The sequence below is a fragment of the Python bivittatus genome, unplaced genomic scaffold (assembly GCF_059951505.1).
Source record: "Python bivittatus isolate LINGU-HERP-01145 unplaced genomic scaffold, Pbiv_v1 ctg000700_np1212, whole genome shotgun sequence".
NCBI classification, from domain to species: Eukaryota; Metazoa; Chordata; class Lepidosauria; order Squamata; family Pythonidae; genus Python; species Python bivittatus.
Genome location: NW_028277098.1, coordinates 3,284,978 through 3,305,633, shown reverse-complemented (window position 1 = coordinate 3,305,633; position 20,656 = coordinate 3,284,978). Strand labels below are relative to the sequence as shown.

The window sequence follows — 20,656 nt, the reverse complement described above, 5'->3', positions numbered from 1 at the left end:
TTGAAGTATAGTCTTGTAATCTCTTTAATACCATCTATCCACCTTATCCGTTGTCTTCTCCTTCTTCTGCTTCCCTTTTATCCTGCTAAGCATAGTAATTTTCTTTAGTCCATATCCACTTGTATCTGTTGCTCCAAGAATGTGAGTTTTTGCTTGCTGATCATCACTTCCAGGGTTCAAGGAATGGTTCTACTCTTGTTTCTGTGATGGCTTCTGAATATCCCCTTCAGGGCCTTTTTCATGGCTCTCTACATCTACCTTACATTTCTGATCTGGTAGAGCATATCCATATCTTGCTTTCTAGATATTTAAATAGTTTTGATTAATCCCATTTACTGTACAACTCTTGGGTTTGTACATAGCTCATACATTATTCTTCTATTCTTATAATTGGGTGCTCTCTTTTTAATGCAGGTTTTATCCAGCTACAACCATTTAAATTTTCAAAGGTAGAAAATATTATACAGTAACTTTTCCTTGCCTTCCAACAATATTTGGAGTACAATAAGAGGCTCTTTTAGTCCTCTTTCATACACATGCAGTTTACACAACAGCTGGAAGACATTAAATTAAAATAGGAAAAAGCTTCTCTTCTTCACCACCACTGCCACCACCGCCACCACCACCACCACCATTCCTTCTTTAGGCTTAAACAAATTAATAATAATAAAGATATTAAATGACTTTGAGAACCGTTGATGATAAATTGCTTTGAATTGTGCTTGGCAGAAGCACATCCTGAATGGCCTAGTTTTGAGACTTCTCAGCTTGAGTTCTAGAGCCAAGGGTGTTTGCATAACCCTCTTTAGGGAATCTTGTGAATTAGCCCTCTGGAGCACCAGGCAGTTCCTAGACAACAAGGAATCTGCTGCATCTGGCAGCAATCCAATGGATGCACAACAGACAGTAGGGCACAGGCAGCAGTGGGGATATGATGCCCTCTGGAGGCAAGCTTGAGACACATTACTAAAATATAGAATGAAAGTGCACCTCAGGCACTCAACACCATCGATAAATTTGTACTAGTTAATGATCTATTGTCATATGGTATACGTATTTTTTTAAAATAAATCATATTTATGGAAAATAAGACTATTTACAGTTACTAGAAAAGATAATCAATGTGAGAATTTCTGTTCAAGAGATTTTATGTTCAAGCATGATATTGAAAAACATGGGCGGGGGGGCAAATATAACAAAAAGGAGGATCTATCTTTCATTTTCATCATCATGAACCTTGTGTCACAAAGTTTTTTTAACCTCTTGTTCATATTGCACTTCTTTGAAGCTGCTCCTAAAGGCAATCTGAAAATGACAGCTGATAAAAAAAAAAAAGCTGCCAGCCTATTGACAGCTGTTGTGGCATGTGTAATATTAAACATGAAACAGCTGCTTTTGTTGCCTTTCTCTTCTAGCCATGATTGAATGTGCTGGATTCAAAGCTTTAAACAACTTGGGACCCAGGATTTGAATGAAAGTTATCTTGCACTTGTAGTTTAGAGAACTAGGAGAAGCCCATGTCATCATTCCACCATCAGAGAAAGTATGTGTTATGAAATATGCTACATGAAAAAAATTACAGTCCCATCACCATATTCTTGACAAAAAGCTCACCTCTCAGTGACCTAGATTACGCACTATTGGAAAGGTAGGGACCAATATAGTCAATAATGAGATAATGGCAGGGAGAAGTGAAGTGGTACCTTAAGAAGCACAAAGTAGTTCAGGAAAAGCTCACGGCTACATGGCAGAGTACTAACTCCACATGCAGAGGCTCCAGATTCAGTCACTGCTGTTGATGTCTTCAGTTAAGAGGATCTTGGCCAGCAAAGGCCTCTCCCTGGGACTTGGAGAAATCGTTTTCAGGCAAAACAGTGGACAAAATTATTCAGTAAAGAGGTAGATGAAGAAGAGACTTGCAAGAGAAATGCAGAGCCCACGAGAAGGAAATGTTTGAAGGCAGATGAAAAAAAAATTCTGAAGGGAAAAGTCACAGTGAATCTTTTTGGTCTACCTCCTCATTCTGAATTCAAAACACATGGATAATGATAATACTGAGCCTTTGTGCTTTCACACACAAACCACTTTTCATGCTTTATTTTGTTATCAAGGCAAGATAGACCACTATTATTATCAGTGGGAGATTCTAATCAAGAACATCCTTATTCATAGTTCAGGATCTTAACCACTATGCTACATCAGATACTAGAAAACCAAAGCATCTCCACTGTCACACTGAAATATTTTTGGACCAAGTGGCAATGTAATTATATCATTTCAAATATACAGCATAGTTAAATCAGTGTGCTGACTTCACAAGTCACTGTAGGATGTAACAAACAGCAAATTCTATTGAAGCTACTCCAGCACGGATTCTCCAGTGTGGTGTTCTTCTGATGTGTAAAGACTACAACTCAGTTGATCCTCTCCACCATCAATAACATGAAAATGTAATAGTCGTACATTATAAATGAAATACTTTGAACCCTTGCAAAAGCTACAATACTGTATTGTATTACAGTACAATACTGTACTATATTATTGAATAAAAATACTGCCGCTTTTTATTCAATAGATACAGCCTAAAATCAAATTGCACAATATATTAACAGACAGGAAAACTACCATGCTTTAAGATCACCTGACTTACCATGGCAACAACAGCTTAGTGCAATCATTTTGCTTGCACAAAATGCCTTTTGTTTCACATACTGTAGTTCCAAGGATTAGAAGAACAGATCAGCAATGCTAGAGGGATTAGTGTTTGAAGCAATAGGTACACTTTTTAATCTGCCATTTCCAGGACAGGAAGAAACAGGTGCTCTTCCATGCTCCAAACTCCAATGTTCTTAAACTCATTTACTTGCAGTTAAGTCCCGTGGATGTCAATGCAACCTACTACCAAGTTAAAAAAAGGGCTCAGTGGTTGTCTTCCAGTCCTAAATGTGTTATGTAAGGAGCCAATATTTTTGACAGATGCTTTTCATTTAAATGGAACAGTCTTCCAAGTAATGTATTTAAAACTAAGTGGGCTTTCTAGAAATACAAGAAAGAAAGAATGCATTGCTGAGGGAGGCTGATTATAATGCATATAACAGCATGAATCCACCACTATCTCTCCAAAGAAGAGATTTCCAAATTCTGTTCCAGGTTCCCAAAGGCCAAAATACTGCACTGGCAACCTGAAAGGCTGCTACTGTTGCCAACCTTCCTTTCAATGGATCTAAACCTTCCAGAGCTTGCTCTCACTTCGCACAAGTAATCATGAGGTCCACCTTCTGGTCAATGCCTCTGAGTCTGCTGTAGAATAGAAAAATTCCTGTTTTCTTTTGAGGAAACTTTTCTCTGTGGAGAGCTACATTTCCTTTGGCATAACTACTTAGGCTCTGAAGCCAGAAGAGGGCAGGACTACCACCTTTGAAATTAGATGGATAGCCTTAGAACTGAAGTTTCTGTAGCAGATATGCAAGGGTTTCTTGGCACATGAACTGAAAGGGAGCAACTTCCCTAAAACTCAGAAGTCCAAAAACCACCCACCACCATGGGCGCAGATGAAGAAAGTGAAGCCCAAGACTTGCGATTTCACAGTTTGCAATTGCCTCCTTCATCTGGCATGGAGGACTTGCCCTGACTTCTCTGCAGTGGCATCCCACTAAGTAAGGTTCGGTTGTCCTCCGGAAAAGATGCAGAGCACAATTCTTTCATTCTGTTTCTTTTGCTGCCAACAGGCATTTCTTCCACTGGAAAATAGGAGAACAGCATCTAGGATCAGTGGAGGCTTATTCTCAAACTCGGGGCTCCAGCAAGCGCCAGCCCCTGATGTTGGCCTCAGTCCACATAATACATGGGGAACAGTTTAGCATTGCTTTAATCCAGAGAAAACTCTCCTTCCCAATGTTTGTAATATTTTTTACTTCTAAAGAGGCTCTTCCTGGGGGATATACAACAAAGGAGGAAAAAAATGTTTAAAAATAGGTGGAGTAAGTGTGAAATAAATTATTTTTGCATTAACAGATCATTGCTACAGGGAAAGGGATAACAGTATGTTTATGCCCTGAAGAAACTACAAAATAATTAAAGATCACAAAAAGTTTGGTGGGATTTATATCATTTGCCAAGAGAATGGTAAAATAAGGAAAGGAAGTTGGAGCAGGTTTTCATAATATTCTTCTAGTGGCGCTTTCAAATACGGAGTATTATCACATGTCACCTAACTACTCTGTTAAAGCAGATGTTAGCTGGTCATACTGTTAAACAGATTATAGTTTATTTGGAACGGCTGATGGCTCAGGTTTCGTCATGCCCTTCAAGAACAATGTTGCATGGGAAACTGTAACAACGATCTCCAGTTACGTTTTGGACTGCCAAAGACTTGTAAGCAGAAAGTAAAGCAATACAACAATTGCCAGAACAAGTACGTGAAGCTGGTGGCTTCCTGCATTTTTGGCTCAGCATTGTAGAACAGGCTCTCTCTTCCCTAAGAGGACAATCCAAGTAAGTTTAAGCAGTCACCTAGAGGAACCGAACCTAAGGTGAGTGCAACTGGACTGCAGACAAAATCAAGCAGAAAACTAAATGAACCCTCTGTTCTCTGAGTCTGTAAATTTCCAAGTACCAGATGTGAAGAATAAAAGCCCAAGGGCCACTGCCACCATGCTGTGCTTTAAGTTTCTCTATGTGGCTGGTTGAGTCCTGTGGCCAACAGCAAAGCAATACGTACACTGATGCGATCCAGCAAGACAGTTCTTAGACTTGTAGTATTCCCAAATTTATAGCTGCTGGGACGAACATGCTAAGAGGAAAGTGATTTTGCAAAGCAAGATTAGAAACAAGAATGTTGAGATGCTGCTTAGCCAGTTCTTTTTTTTTAAATCAGATTTTGTTTCCAGCTGAGAAGGGTAGGGTATACTGAAAATGCCTCTGATTTTTTTCAGGAAGATTCTTCTCTTCCCTTACCCCCTGCAGTTCATCACAGACCTGCCACAAATATATCACACTGCCACGTACACAATCTCCTTCAGCAGCATAATTTCCCACAAGAAATAAGTGCAAAATGTGTGCTGGAAGTCTGTTATGAGGAAATATCAGGGATACTATGAACTGTGCTTAATCAGTGATGAAACTTTTTGTAGTCAAAGAAGTATAAAATGTTTAGAAAGCAAGAGGCATATTTACACAGAACTGATCAGTACATAATTCATATTCATTAATAATACATTATCATGTCTTGGATAATTCCAAGTCCAATTTTTTTATATCACTTACATATATATGAGTACTTACTTAAATACTTATAATTTAGCTCAGAAATAGGAATGCTCCACACTTCAGAAGGTCATGGAGAGAGGATAAAAAATCATGACTTATCTTTGGATGGCACTTCAGTTCAAGCTCTAATGAAAAGCCAATGTACTGGAATGTTTACAATGTTGAACTACAAGCAGAGAGATCCAGTTTAAATTTCCACTGGGTCTTGAAGCTTGCTGGATGCAGATAAATTAGGGAAGGGCAACTACATATGTCATCCTGATCTCCTTTAGAGAAGAGCAGGATAAATGTCATAAATACAAACAAACAAACCAGAAACTCTGGGATTCATTTATCAGTTTAATATACCACCTTTCCTAATCTCCTGTGTTCAGGATGTTTTGGGCTACAGCTTCCAGTGTCTTCAACCAGCACAACTCCAGGCCGTGTTGGCCAAAAATTCTGCTCCCCAACAGGTTGGGAAAGGAGGCACTAGCTGTAGCAGTGCTTAGCATGTAACTCCTTACTAATGTTTACTTATTTGCTTGCAGTTTACCCATCTCTCTTCTCCTTCCCTCAGAACTAAGTTTGTGCAGTTTGCAAATAATTCTCTTTTGTTTACCTTCGGAGGTGACAGCATTTACTCAGTTGTGATACTGAAGCTGTCTTGATCACCCTGACAGATGATCTTTGCAGGCAGAGACGGGGAGTAACACTCTGCTAATTCAGTTGGATTTCTCAGCAGCTTTCACTATTATTGACCATGGTATCCTTCTGGACCATCTGCTCTTGGCTGTGGATTGGAGGCCCTGTGCTCAAGTTTTTGTCCCTACTGGATGGCTAATTCCAGAAAGCAGTGCTGCTAGACTGACTTTGTGTTAGGGGGCTTTTCAAGATTTTGATTTCTCACTTATTCTTTCTCTCTGCTAATATGAAATGTGATCAATAAGCTGATGATACCCAGCTCTATTACTCCTTTTCATCTGATTCAGTTAAGGCTTGGGGTTGGAAAAAATAATATTAATGTTTGGAACCAACAATGAGATTAAGAAAAGGAAGCTCAATCCAGGTAAGATAGGCAGACTGTGAGTGTTTGTTCTAGGAGATGAAATATGATCTAGCTGCTCTTTTATTTATGGTTGGATTTATATCTTGTCCCTCAAACTAATGTTTCACCAAGGCATAAAACAACTACACTGGTTCCCAAATCATTTCAAACCCAGTTTGAAATGCTGGCAATTATCTTTAAAGCTTGAGAATTGGGTGCTAGAGAACATCTTCTGATGTCCTGAAGTCTTGGAGACTGGATCTCAGGAAACGTTAGAAATTATAGGACTCCACTTTTTTTTAATGCTAACTTGAACTTTATTCATTTAATTTTATATCATTTGTATATTTACATGAGCCATCCTGAAGGTTTTTAACTGAAGGAGAGTACAAACTCCACACACCCATCTGTGTTTGTATTGATATTCCATTTTACACCTCCCAATTTACAAATCAAACCTTGAATCTGGAAAATACTAATCAGCACTAGATTTATTGAACTGCCTAAGCCAAGGACTCTGATTTAGCTAGAAATTTCTGAAGCAGCCAGAGTAGACAATCTGCAGCTTTAAGACTAATTTCAAAAGCCCTCTGCAAGCCATAATTCAAGCCATTGAGTTTGGAGGAGCAAGGGAGAGAAAGAAGCAACAATGGCAGAAAAGGAGCAGGATGGGGAAGTAGATGGCCACATCTGTTTGTGGCATCCAGTCAACAGATTGTTTCCAGGGAATTACACCCTACCTCCCCCTTCTCTAGAGCTATATTTAACCAGATTCCTTCAGTCTACCACATTTCCATTTTAACTGAGTGCTAAATATCCAACAGTGCAAATTGTCCTAACCAATGCAGATTGTTCCAAAAAGGAATAGTTCCTTGCATAGTCAGAAAGGGCAAATGTTCACATCTGGAGTGTCTCTTTGTGTCATTATATAGCATATATCTTGTGGCTTCCCATCTCAGTATATGTGGGAGAACCCAGAGCTACATATTTACTAAGGCTGTTGCTCTTCCTGTTCCTAGCAGGTACTGCGAAGGCCAAGGGTCTGGTTCACTTCCTGCCAGGTAAGGACAGAACTTCGGCATGCAGATACCACAGCAGCACACATATTTGTGAGTGTACTACGTTTGGACTGATTGTACATGGTTCCTTATTTAAAGAGATGTCCAGCTGCATAGAGATGAACTTGCTAAACCCCTTCCCACAGTTTGGTCCCTTGGTGCTAAGGGATGAGCTGGCTGCGATTATGAAGCTGCAGTTCTACAGCTGAAGAACAACAGGTTGGAGAAAGCTGCTCTAAGACCAAATGTATTTCTCACCTTCTGGGCAACCAAGCCACAATGAAGTACTGTAGCTGCCATTCTGGCTAACCTGATCTTACTGCTTCACAATTCACTGTTTATAAAATTAACTTGATGTTATGATGATGTGCGTCTCACATCTATTTTTAATAGATTATGTTGTTCTCTTAATGGCTAGAGATGGCCACATTATAGGCATTAATGCATTTAAGAGCCATTGGCTTCTAGCTTCCAGATACTCCCTCTCCTGGTGAGATGGGCTGAAGACACAAACTGGGCTTCCTCACCACGCTGAGCTATTCTGTGGTTTGTCTGGTCTTGGCATGCACTCTCTGAACTGAACTACTGTGGTCTGCATACCATGGCAATTAAATTAACAAGCCATATTTGTTGAACCATGGCTTAGCACAGTATACAAACCAAGTCACAACTTAGCATTTGGATTGTGGATAGGGGAAGCAGATCCCCAGTTTGCAACCTGCTGGGACAAAATCAGGAAGGGGATTGTTTCATGGCCATGCTGCGTACTTTGGGACGGGGTCGGGGGAGGACTACTGCTGCTACTGTATACCCTGTATCCCAGCTTGGTACATCTACAAGTAGTGTAAAGAAACACACTAAATCTCCAAATCAATTTCCTGTCAAAACGTGCCTTAACTTTCCCATTACTTGGGAGAGGAAAAATCTCATAACCACCCTTTGTGTAGAAAGGTGTGGCATAAACTGAAATAATAAAAATGCATTTTAACTTCAGTAAAAACACAGGAAAGGCAAATACCTTGAAGTCCTTGCTGTCTGCTTCCTGCAGCTTCTTCAGCCTGAAGTCACCCTCACAGGGATTGAGAGCAGATGGCGGAGCCACACAGGAGCATTTGCATTCTGGTCCAGAAGTGATCGTTTCCACCACATAAAAATCCTCAGCTTTGGAAGCTCCTTCGTTAATCCTCTGACATGCTCCTCTGCCCAGGGGTCTCACCACACATTTGCACTGGCAGTTTGAGCCTTGGGACACCGCCTTCACCTTGTCATAGTCACCTAGCAACTAATCAAGGAAAGGAGGGGGAGGGAAGGGGAATGAAGCCAGTCAATTTGTTCTGGAAATCTTGGTGGGTTTGCTTTGGTGGAACATTTGGGAGAAACTCAGACATTCTGAAACCCTGAAGAAATAGATGTCTAGTGTAAAATACTGCTGACACTTAATGTTTTCTGCTCCTTGGTTATCCGAGAAAGTAATTTTCTTCCACCACCTAAAGGAATCCAAAAACCAAACCCCAAACTAGTCAACGTGCCCCCAAACAACTTTGGTTTCTCTCTCTCTCGGGTTTTGGGAAATTAAAAGGCTGCAGTGCTCAAACCAGACATTCTCCAGAATGATCTCATTTAAATATAATGGGAACAATCTGTTGGGAAATTCTCCTGCACATGTTTCATTGAAGTGAAAAGAGGAGCTATATATGAGGTCTTTGCACCTCTTATTTATTTCCATGTATCACATACATGAGACCATGCCAGTGATGATAGGCTACCCTAACTTAGACATATTTAATAGGAATTGCCCTCAAAAAAGTAGAAAATATATTTAAAAAACAAAGCCATCAGGATACATTTGATAGAAAGCCAAAGTCTCCAATGTGTAACCAAGGACATTTTTCTGGTCGGATACAAGAACAGGACAAAAGTTGTGAAACAGACTGGCACATCCTGCTTAGCCAAAGCAAAGTTTCAACAAACAGTAAATGCAATTCAACACAAATGGATCAGACACAACACTGAAAAATAAAAGCAGCTCAAACGTGTGTTTTTCTAATTGCACAGTACATGCAGAGATTTTTCATGGGAGGTTAGCCTCCATCATCTAGGCAGATATTGTGACAAGGCTGTTTTAAGTATTGCTCAGCAGCAAGCCTGATATAATTTCAAGATTGCTCATCGCAATATAAATGCATGCAATTGATTATACCAATGGCAAAGAGAAGGCCCGGGCAGCACGGACTGTATACATGTTGCCACTTGCAGCCTCTCTCTCTTTTAGCTAACTTTAGCTACAAGGGAAAACCAAGAGGAGCTCATGGAAAGCTGCTACTGTTGCTGCTACAGGCTCTAAGCACCAGAGGAACTGACAGATAGAACTGGTCTCCCAGCACAATCCTATATGTACATACAGTACTCAGAAGAGAGCTCCACTCAGTTAGCTGAATAGGAAATAAGTAATATTTGGGGGTGGGGGTTGCTCAATATACAGACGTAGAAAGGAGCAGCAAAGCAATAATCCCAAACCTTGTCTACTAAATGGAGAGATCTACTTCAGAAGGCCTTTTGTCCCGGATAACTGGAGTAGCCAAATACATGAAAATGCTGCTTCTGCATCTTTCATAATTCACAAAGAGAGAGAGAGAGATTTTAGCAGATGTACCTCTGTTTGCTCACTTCTCCGTACAAGCACTAAAACTACAGATGCCTGTCCTTTTTCTGCACCGGTCACCACCCCTGGGTCTAACAGGTACCAGGTGAAGACAAAGCAAATTCTGCACACATGGAGTGTAACACTATAATACAAAACAAAGCCTGCTGATTCAGCCCAATAGGCACCCATGGACCCAGCTACTCAGTGCAAGGATCCTGAAATTAAACAGGTTTCTTAGCTGACAAAGGCAAGGCTCCAGCTCTCCTTACATGATCTAACCAAAGGCTGATCTAACGTAATGTGTTCAATATAAGACAGAAACCAGCCTATAAACCTAGGCATGGCCATTTGGGTGTAAACCCTCAGCAAGTCCTACTAAGTTTGAATATACTTTTGGTTAAGTGACCAAGCCACCTTTATTTGGAAACCCATCTGTAGATTCCTCGCTCTGTTCTTCATCTCCAAGAAGTGCTGCTTCTAAAATCATCCCATAAAACCAAACTTCCGTGGAAGGCCAAATTGGGGTCCTCTGGCTGTGCCACGAGGCAGACGCATTCTCAGTTTCTGCTGCCTCCATGTTGTTCTGAATGTGTCAAGTTGCCCTCTACAGCTCAAATCTCCAGACATCTTTTACCCCATGCAATCCAAGCCTAAGGATATTTTTTTCCGAGGTTAAGGCCATTCCAGGTTAGACTTACCCTCCTGTAATTGCAGATGCACACAAAGTTAATTAGCTGTGAGGGGAAGGGCTTTTTGCACATGCACAGAGGAATCTCTCCTCTTTTTTATGCCTTGAGAGAGCCAGGGTGAGGGATGAATTGCGCACTTCAGGAGCAGGGTGCTGGAGCCCCTGAGAGATCCCGCAGCCCACCCCCCTTCGTTCTTAATGCGCCGCTCGGCAATCACCTCGAAGGTCCGGCTCCTCCTTGCCAGGCACCGACGCCTTGCTGCTCGGGCCGGCGACGCCTTACCTGCGAGAGAATGTTCTCCTGGTTCTCCGCCTCGTCCTGCAGGGGGGCGGCGGCCGCAGGCGAGCTCTGGCTGGCGCTAGCGGTGCCCCACCACGCCGCCAGCAGCGCCGCGGCGCAGCAGCAGAGCAGCACCACGGGCCGCGCCATGGACGGCTAGCGGGCGCCGCCGGGGGGCGAGCCGGGCATGGGGCGGGCACGGCGGGGCGGGGGGCGTCGGCGCACGAGCGGTCTAGCTTCTCTTCTGCCCGGGTTGGAAAGAAAACTGGACGGGGCGCGCCGGGGGAGGCTGGGGAGGGGGGGAAGGTGGGTGAATCGCGGAGCGTTGCTACCCGGCCGAGGGAAAGCAAGGCGGGCCAGAAGGAGGAGTCTCCCTCTTGCCTCCGCTTCTCCTCCTCTACGGCTATTGTGTCCTCCCGTCTGTCCGCCGGCGGAGCTGCAATGGCTCTGGGGGGAAAGGAGGAGAAAGCAGCAGCCCCCTGGTCCTCGCGGGGACCGAAGTCAGGGAGGGAGGGGGGAGGGGGTGTCCTCCCCGAGCCCCAACCCAAAGGCGATCTTCAAAATCGAAGGCACTTTGAAGTTCTGCGGCGCAGCCATGAAGAGTCAGAGGACAGGGTCGCAAGCCGAGAACAGGTTGAAGGGACGAAGGGCTAGAAAGTTAAAAGGTTCTACATCCGCATGGCGTATGTAAGGAGATATGCAGGACACGATAGAGCCAAAATCAAGGCTTCCTCCAAAAGGGACGTAGAATTGGCGCCTTTCTGGTTCGTTTCAACGGCATCATCAACTGAGTCATCGTAGGATCTGAGTGGAAGAGCCAGCCGCTCATCCTTGAGTTCATAAAAATTCCGTGGTTGATTTCAGGGCTGGCCGAAATAAAGGCGATCGCGGTCGGCTTTCAACTGCCTGGTTAGTGGGACGCTGGGAGGTGGAAAGTGTCTTGTGGAAGCGTCCTAAATCAGGGAAAGCTGTACGAGGCCGAGGCAGGCTTGAAGGCAGCCGTGGCTCGGATAAGGCCAATTAACTGAGGCTGAACCCCCCCATGGAGGGGAAGTGCTGGGAATAGGGGCCTCTCTAGTCTGGAAACTGGGAGAATGGCTTGTTCTGGATGGGGTTGCACCCCAATGTAATTTGGGGGTCTTCCTTGATTCAGAACCTTCCTTAGAGGCACAGGTGGCTTCAGGGATGAGAAAAAGCGCAGGACTAGTTCATTGGCCCTGATTGTTCCTGGAGGATTAGCTTGTATTGCATATGCCTCAATAACCTAATCAGTCCATGGTATGAAGAAATGGATTCCCTCCTTAGAGAAGCATACTTGTTTTCTCTGGTTTTTTTGGTATCTAGTCTGGCACTTTACTTTGACAAGATGAATCTTTTCCCTCTGCTGAGCTATCCAACCTTTTTTCTTTCCTTGCCTTTCCTTGCCTTTCCTTGCCTTTCCTTGCCTTTCCTTGCCTTTCCTTTCCTTTCCTTTCCTTTCCTTTCCTTTCCTTTCCTTTCCTTTCCTTTCCTTTCCTTTCCTTTCCCCCTCCCCCTCCCCCTCCCCTTCCCTTCCCTTCCCTTTCCTTTCCTTTCCTTTCTAGTCAGTATTGATTCCTGGGGACTGCCTGGATAAGTTCCTGCAGTTTTCTTGGCAAGGTGTTTCAGAAGTGGTTTGTCCTGGCCTTCTTCCTAGGGCTGAGACAGAGGGACTGGCCCAAGGTCACCCAGCTGGCTTTGTGCCTAAGGTGGGACTAGAACTCATGATCTCCCAGTTTCTAGCCTGGTACCTTAACCGCTACAACTAAACTGGCTCATGATCCCCTTCCCTTCCCTTCCCTTCCCTTCCCTTCCCTTCCCTTCCCTTCCCTTCCCTTTCCTTTCCTTTCCTTTCCTTTCCCCTCCCCTCCCCTCCCCTCCCCTCCCCTCCCCTCCCTTCCCTTCCCTTCCCTTCCCTTTCCTTTCCTTTCCTTTCTAGTCAGTATTGATTCCTGGGGACTGCCTGGATAAGTTCCTGCAGTTTTCTTGGCAAGGTGTTTCAGAAGTGGTTTGTCCTGGCCTTCTTCCTAGGGCTGAGACAGAGGGACTGGCCCAAGGTCACCCAGCTGGCTTTGTGCCTAAGGTGGGACTAGAACTCATGATCTCCCAGTTTCTAGCCTGGTACCTTAACCGCTACAACTAAACTGGCTCATGATCCCCTTCCCTTCCCTTCCCTTCCCTTCCCTTCCCTTCCCTTCCCTTCCCTTCCCTTCCCTTCCCTTCCCTTCCCTTCCCTTCCCTTCCTGTCCCTTCCCTTCCCTTCCCTTCCCTTCCCCGTTTATAGACAAAAACTAAACTAACCATATAAACAGACAATCTTAACAAACAACTGATTGATGCCTTCAGGTGCAATGGTGTAAATCACACAAAACATGTGGGACTTCCTCCTTCATTTGTCCATGCTTACCCAATGTGTGTCTTGTGCTCATATTCTCAGCACAGCAGATATTTGCTGTGTTATTTATCATGTGCTTACTAAGCAGAAACCGTATTTTGGAAAACCACGCCATTGCTGTGTCTCACACCCAAAAGAGGCTCCAGTTTAGGTCATGCTGAGATATCCCTGACACATTATCACATTCCACAGAGTATTCACAACTGCAATGGACATCAGGCCTGGAGGAGGAAAAAATCTTCTTTTTCACACAATACCATACTTTGAGTGCTGGGAAGACCCGATGTCCCTTATAAAAATGTTTCTTCTTAAAAGTTTCTAGATGTCTGCTACAAGCAATTATCAATTGCTCTTTTACTGGGAAAAACACTTTTGCCTGAAAAGGGCCTAATTGCTCTATATCATCATGGGATTTTACAAGGAACAACTTACTTCCACAAATAACTGATGTGGATTGAAAAAAATGGCATATACATCTGCGTCAGATGCATTAAAAGTTTGGGTGTGAAAACTGGAAACAACACCCCCCACCATCAAATTTAAGTTGAGCACTTCTATATTAAGAGATCCAAAGCAGTCTTTTGTGCCTCACTGAAGAATTCATTCAAATCCCATTGAACTGAATGGACAGATAATGTTTGATGGAAATAGAGAAGAGTACCTCCACATCTGGGACAACTGGATGTTACATATGATTAATAGCTTGCCTGCAACTTCAATGGGATGAAGGTCAAGCATTTCTAATCCTCATACATGTAAGATTAAATTGAACAAGGTAAACTGGTGATAGCCTTTGTCAGATGGCCATCAGTTTAGATGATTTTGAGAGGAGGAAGGTCAAACTCATGGATCAAGTGATCAGCGACTACTAATCTTGATGACAGTTTGCTATCTTTAGGACCATGAGTGGCATGTCTTAAATACAAGCTGTTAAGAAGCAGCTTGACAGAAAGAGAACTATTGCTCTGTCCACATATGAGCAGTTTCTCAGTAGTTTCTCCTGTACAACTATGTTAGAACCTTAGTTCTCATAAAGAGTACATGGAATGATTGGGCCTGTACCTGTTGGGATTGCAAGTGGTGCTCCCATGAAATGAAATTCCACATACCCTAACCATACCCTAACCCCACTTCATGCAGAAATGTAGCTTTGATCTCAGGTATCATCTACCTAAGAAGATGACAACTTGGTGACAGAGGATGGCTCTTGGTTGGCTGTTGGAAGATGTAAAGATAGCAGGAAAGTGATTGTGGCTTGATTGACTTCCTTTTAAAAACAGGTTGTTAACAGTAACTCTGAACAATATGACAAACTAAAGGTACACAAGAATAGAAGAAAACTCAGGTTGGAGTGGGATGGAGGTGTTATAGAAACCTGAGATTTACTGCAGCTCCTTCATGTCACTGAGGTTTAGGTTTTGGCTGGTCTGGAGCCAGCCAGCATGGATGGAATAGATTCTGCCTAAGACTCTGTCATTCACACTGGAATTTTAGAGCCCTTTGCATGCGCCTTGTCTCACAGACTTGCTAAGCTGTAAGTGATTGCATAGAATAACGATTGCTACCTTTTTAAAGAGTTTCTTGGTATTATGTGGATAGCATATCCAGAAGACATTCTTTCTTGGGACTTTCAAAAGACTTATAAGAAAATCTGAAAATCACTCCCCATAGATACCTGAGCAAGCTTAGCATCATAGCATAATGCCCAGAGTCATTGAGAGTTGGGCATCATCATCATCATCACCATCACCATCAAACAACAACTGCCCTCCTCCTCCTCCTCCTCCTCCTCCTCCTCCTCCTCCTCCTTCTTCAGAAGAAGAAGAAATGGCATTGGAAGAATAAAAAAGGGCACCAGACAGTTGAAGAAGAAAAAAGGGCATTGGAGGAATATCTGAAGGACAGTGAAGAAGATGCACGGAAGCTAGTATACCATGAAGGCTTACTGAATACTGAAGAGACCAAACTGGCCTACAAGAAAGACCAAAAGAAGAATAGAAAAGAGACATGGCAAGGCAAAGGAAAGTTGAAGAAAGAGACAGAGGGGCTACTTCTGGCTGCACAAGACCAAGCCTTAAGAACAAATGCATACAAAGCCAGAATTGAGAAGACAGCAACAGACAGCAAATGCCATCTCTGCAAAGAAGCTTAAGAAGCAGTGGACCACCTAGATAACTGCTGCAAAAAGATGGTACAGACTGATTACAAACAACGGCATGACAAAGTAGCAACAATGGAGCATTGGAATATCTGCAAGAAATACCATGTACCTGCAAGCAAGAACTGGTGGGGCCAGAAAACAGAATAGAATAATAGAAAATGAAGAAGCTAAAGTGCTCTGTGATTTTAGCATTCAAACAGACAAGCACCTGCCACACAACACCCCAGACTTAACCATTGCTGATAAGAAAGACAAAAAAATCTGGATAGTGGACATTGCAATACCTGGAGATAGCAGAAGAGAAGAGAAGGAACTGGAGAAAATCACAAAATACAAGATCTACAAATAGAAGTAGAACAACTGTGGCAAACGAAAGCAAAGATAGTACCAATAGTAATAGGCACCTTGGATGCAATCCCAAAACATCTGGAGCATCACTTGAACACCATCGGCATTGAGAAAATCACCATCAGTCAATTGCAAAAGGCAGCTTTACTTGGAACAGCTTATATCCTGTGACAATACCTTTAACACCATCAAACAACATCTGCCTATCCCAGGTCCTTGAGAAGGACTTGATAGATAGATAAAAATGCCAAATCTAGTCTAAACATCTGGGTAACTGTGTGACCAACAATAATAAGTTTTTTTGAAAAATACTATATTTAACTAGTTTTTACAGCATTTGACAAAGAAGCATATAAAGGTATTTTATTAAATAAAACTCTAGGACCTGGGAGTTGTAATTCTACTACATGAATCCTTAACAATCCTATATTATGGTTATTTTTCTATAATCCAGAATGTTGTGCTGTATTATTAGTTCTGACCTTCGGATATGAGCAAACTTTTCCCACCATCCTTTACCTTCAGTTCTAACAGAAATACATTCTCCAGGAGAATAGAATCAGAAACTTTCTTTCTTATTGACAACTTTTGGGGTCAAATACATCAATAAAAAATGAGAAATTTACACTCTGTTGTTGAAAGTTTGGTTTAAAGTACCAAAAGATATTTCTCTAATAAAGAAGTTTAAAAAAGATTACTGTTCTCAACAATTCTTTTTCAGCCTGATCTTATAGCCGTCTCTATATATGGGACACCAGTACTCACTGAATGTCTTCATGTAAGTTGGAGGGAAGTGTGCTGCAATCATGCAGTGTAAGAGGGCTTATTCACTTTCACTGAATTGGATGGCAACCCTGTATGCACAAGAGATATCCAGCCTTACTTGGAACAACTTACATCCCAAACAACAACGTCTGCCTATCCCAGGTCCTTGAGAAGGACTTGACAGGTGGATAAAAATGCCAAATCCAGTCTAAACATCTGGCTGTGTGACTAATAATAATAATAATAATAATAATAATAATAATAGCAGCCTTTATATAGGTTGGTAAATGAACAGCCTATTACAATGACACAGTCTGACCCCTTTTCTTGTAATGATATATGATACAGCAGTGAAAATGTGGCTCCCCCAAATATAATCCTGTAGCCCTGAAACTGTACCAAAGTTTACAGATTAGATTACTTTGCCAGTAAACACAGGTTTATCAGTGATGTCTGTTGGAAGTCTTCTGTGTCTGGTTTTTATAGATACAATTCTAGTGTACATATCAGAGGCAACTGGATATTTCATTTCAGCCCTCCTTTGGCTCCATGGGTTGTCTGAACTCCAAAATGGGAATGATGCTCTTTTGGTAACTATATTTATTTTCCCAGAGATCAACCCATAGATTCATTGGGAGGTGATTTGCTGAGAGAGTGGAAATTCCATCATGTATTTTGCCTACTGACTAAATACAGCTTTTTCAACCGAGTAGCAAATTATAGGTTTCCTTCCCATCAGCTCTAAAACAGCAAATTCCTTCTCAGCAGCTTCTTAGATATTATTAATCATTCCACTCCCTCACCATCGATGAGTGTCTTAATTTAGCTCTCAAATAAATCTTTGTCCTCCCGAAAACTTCATAGCCAATTTAGAACAATTTTTCACTTGACAGGAACACCAAGGCCTTAGACATCACATTCCCTTGTCTTTTGCAAAATACTTAAAAAAAGTATTAGAAAACCAGTACGTAAAAATCAACAAAGAAGGGTAAAAATCAAGGAGAAGGAAGGAAGAGGGGGGAGGGGGGATATATTAAAAACTCGTGCACATGATGTTCAAGATAACTTACTTAGTAGTAGCATTCTCCAGGCTTTGAGAGATCGATGCTATGGTAATGGTTAGTTATTTTGCAGACGTTTCGCTTCACATCCCAGTGAGGCTTCCTTAATGAACAGTTCAGAAGTGGGGGTTGGCTTGCAGTATTTGTAGTATATGTAAGATTTGAACTCAGGGTGTTGGTTGGTGATTGGAGGTTTCCTGGAAGGTGTCCATTAATTGGTTGCTAGGAATGGTGTTGTCTCTATTTTGACTGGTCCACCTCATCTGCCTGCTGGGTATGGCTGATCAGGTGCCTGACTGCTTGGTAGATCATTGCCAGCATCATTGATCTGTTGATGGCCTTTTCACCTGAGTGCTTCTAGGAAGTCTCTAGCTGCCCTGTTATTTGTGGGCTCTATTATTTCCATGTTCTCCCAGTCAAATGTGTGACCTGCATTGAGGGCACGGGTGGCTGTTCAGTAGTTGTGATCCTGGTTCTTTATTACAGTTATGTGTTCTTTAATTTTTTGATGTAGCTCGTGCCCTATTTGTCCTATGTAGCACTGGTTGCACTTCCAGCCGCTCACCTTGTATGTGATGTTAGTTCTGTCTCAATAAGGTGTGCAATCTTTTGGGTTGCCCAGAACTCTTGGTGGTGTTTTCATGTCTTTGTGGGCCGTTGAGATGTGTAGTGGTTGGAGTAGTCTGCTGGTGCATTCTTATGCACCATCTTTTTTGATATATGGGAATATTATTATAGAGGTTCTCGGGGTTCTTCATTTTGTTTCCTAGTGATTTTTTAAAATTACATTAAAATTTACTTGTTTTTGTAACATCTCCTTTTCACTGATAAAACAATCCAAAGCAGAGATGCTACTGTTTCACAGTAACCATTTTATAATTAAATACAGGGATGTCTGTGGGTGTGGGTTTGTCAAAAAAAGTCAAGATGGCAGCCATGACCACACGAGCAAAGCCCCAACTCTAAAAATGGTGCAGGGCTTTGATCTTGTGCTCAAGTCCGCCATTTCCCCACTTATTAAAAACCCTCTAAAAATACTGAGATCTTTAAAATAATAAAACAGTAAGATCTCCTGTAACACAGCATGACACAATAAAAAAAAAAAAATGAAGACTGTAAATTAACCAAAAACCAGGGATACATCTTCAGCTAAAAATCTTTCTTGTTTTTTGCAGCTTCTAATGAGGAGAGGTCTTTGTTTTTTGCATTTGTATAGTAAAGATAGAATGCATATTTCAGCTAGAGGCTGGTTCCCCAGCCACGTGATTATTACTATGCATTATATGTAGGACTACCCTTGAGGTAGCCACAGTAATACAAAGCTTAGGACCTGGTTATCTAGTAGAATTCCAGCTTTCTTATGTACCTGCTTGAGTAATAAGATTTAGCAAAAATGTTATATTTATCATTAATTAATTAATTAAACTTACATGCTACACCATTTCCATTCATTCCAAGTGTTTACTAAGTATGAATATAATAGGATTAACAACAAAAATCAGGTTACGCAGTTATAATTTAACTCATGAAAATGTGGTAATAAAACATGGGCTGGATAGTTATATGGATAGTAGGTTGTTCCAAAAGGAAGGGGTCATCACTGAGATGGCTTAAGCCCAGAGTCCCTGAATTCTCTCATTGGTACCATTTACCAGCCCGTCACCCAGAGCTTGGAGGTTGTTAAAATCTGGATACAAACTCTTGAGGGTGTTGCAAAGGATTCTGTGTCTATATTCTTTCTGTCCTATGCAGAACATTTTTATTAGCCAGATTCAATGCTTTGCCATCAATGGCCTTAGAGGGAAGTTTCAACGAAACACTACTGTAAGATCATTTGTGCCCTTGTCTACATAGTGTGATCAAGAAAGTTTTGCATATTTTATTGTACTATCCTTTTTAACATCTGTATGCTTTGAGTTAATAAAACCTCTTGGGCTGTTCATAGATAATGCTCTATTTTTGTTAGAATACAGAAATATCCAGGATGGTCGCCATAGTTCATTTGATTATGATTGGTATAAGAACATTTTGGGTTTAACACTGGCTTTGGAAATGCTTATTGGCTGATTTATTTCTGCCTATAAGATCTGTAATTCTGTTAATTTCCTTTCTCTCTCTCTTTCTCTGCCCCTCCTCCCTTCTATTTAACTGACTGTATTTGGTTGAAATTTTGGTCTTTGATGGACTTCAGGTGGAGGCATGGCGAGCTAAACATGTCTCCATAAAGAGCAGAGATGACTGCGTCAAAGACCAAAGAACTGGTGAGTAGACTGGTTCTTTGGAACCTCTCTGGACAAGGAGAGGACAGAAGATCACCCACATGTGCTCCGGACAGCTGCTTCTTGTGAGGAGACCACAGGACAGTGGTCTCCCGCAGGTATGAGTGCCAGGAGACCAAGGGGTTAATCATCAAGCTCACAACTGCGCCAGAGCCTTTTAAAGGACACTAAGTTCACTAGCCTTGCTTCTAAACACTTTCAGAAATTGCTTATCTATGTCAGATTCAGCTGGCACGGCACGGCACGGCGAAGCACCGCTCAGCTGCGCCTAGTCAATTTCACCACCTGGGCGCTAGCTGAGAAAAAGGGGAAGTGAAACTGCGAACTGATTACGGCCAGGTGGCGACTTTGTATCAGCGCGGTTTCCCCTCAGGCGCTGCAAACAAAGGAAAGTGCAGAGGCTCGGAAGCGAAGCAATCAACGAACGATTGAGAACTCCCGGCTTTGCGGCAAGCAGGCAAACCCAACAAAGGCGACAATAGCACAACCCATAGACAGCAATCAGAAAGACAAAAGCACTGGACTGAATCTGCCATGTGGGCGAGGGGGGATTACTGCGGGTAATCTGTAACTAAGCAACGGGTAAAGCGCGGGAATGGAGAAGCTATAAAATACCATGTAAGCTATGCCAAGCCAACCCTGGCTTTGTCTGTACTTTGAGTAA

General features: G+C 42.2%; 1 protein-coding gene across 2 annotated transcripts in view; it reads right to left on the bottom strand.

Annotated features, from left to right (window-relative positions):
• OLFML2B (olfactomedin like 2B) overlaps positions 1 to 11,554 on the bottom strand; it is a 36,067-nt gene extending 24,513 nt beyond the window's left edge. The window contains exons 1-2 of one of the 2 annotated variants that reach the window (XM_007439071.4): positions 10,969 to 11,554; positions 8,372 to 8,635 (exon numbers count right to left, since the gene is read on the bottom strand). In XM_007439071.4, the coding sequence (XP_007439133.2) occupies positions 8,372 to 8,635; positions 10,969 to 11,115 (411 nt within the window). In that variant the 5' untranslated portion in view covers positions 11,116 to 11,554. The remainder of the gene's footprint in view (positions 1 to 8,371; positions 8,636 to 10,968) is intronic. The other variant, XM_007439072.4, reaches the window with a different exon arrangement.
• Between the last annotated feature and the right edge of the window lie 9,102 nt (positions 11,555 to 20,656).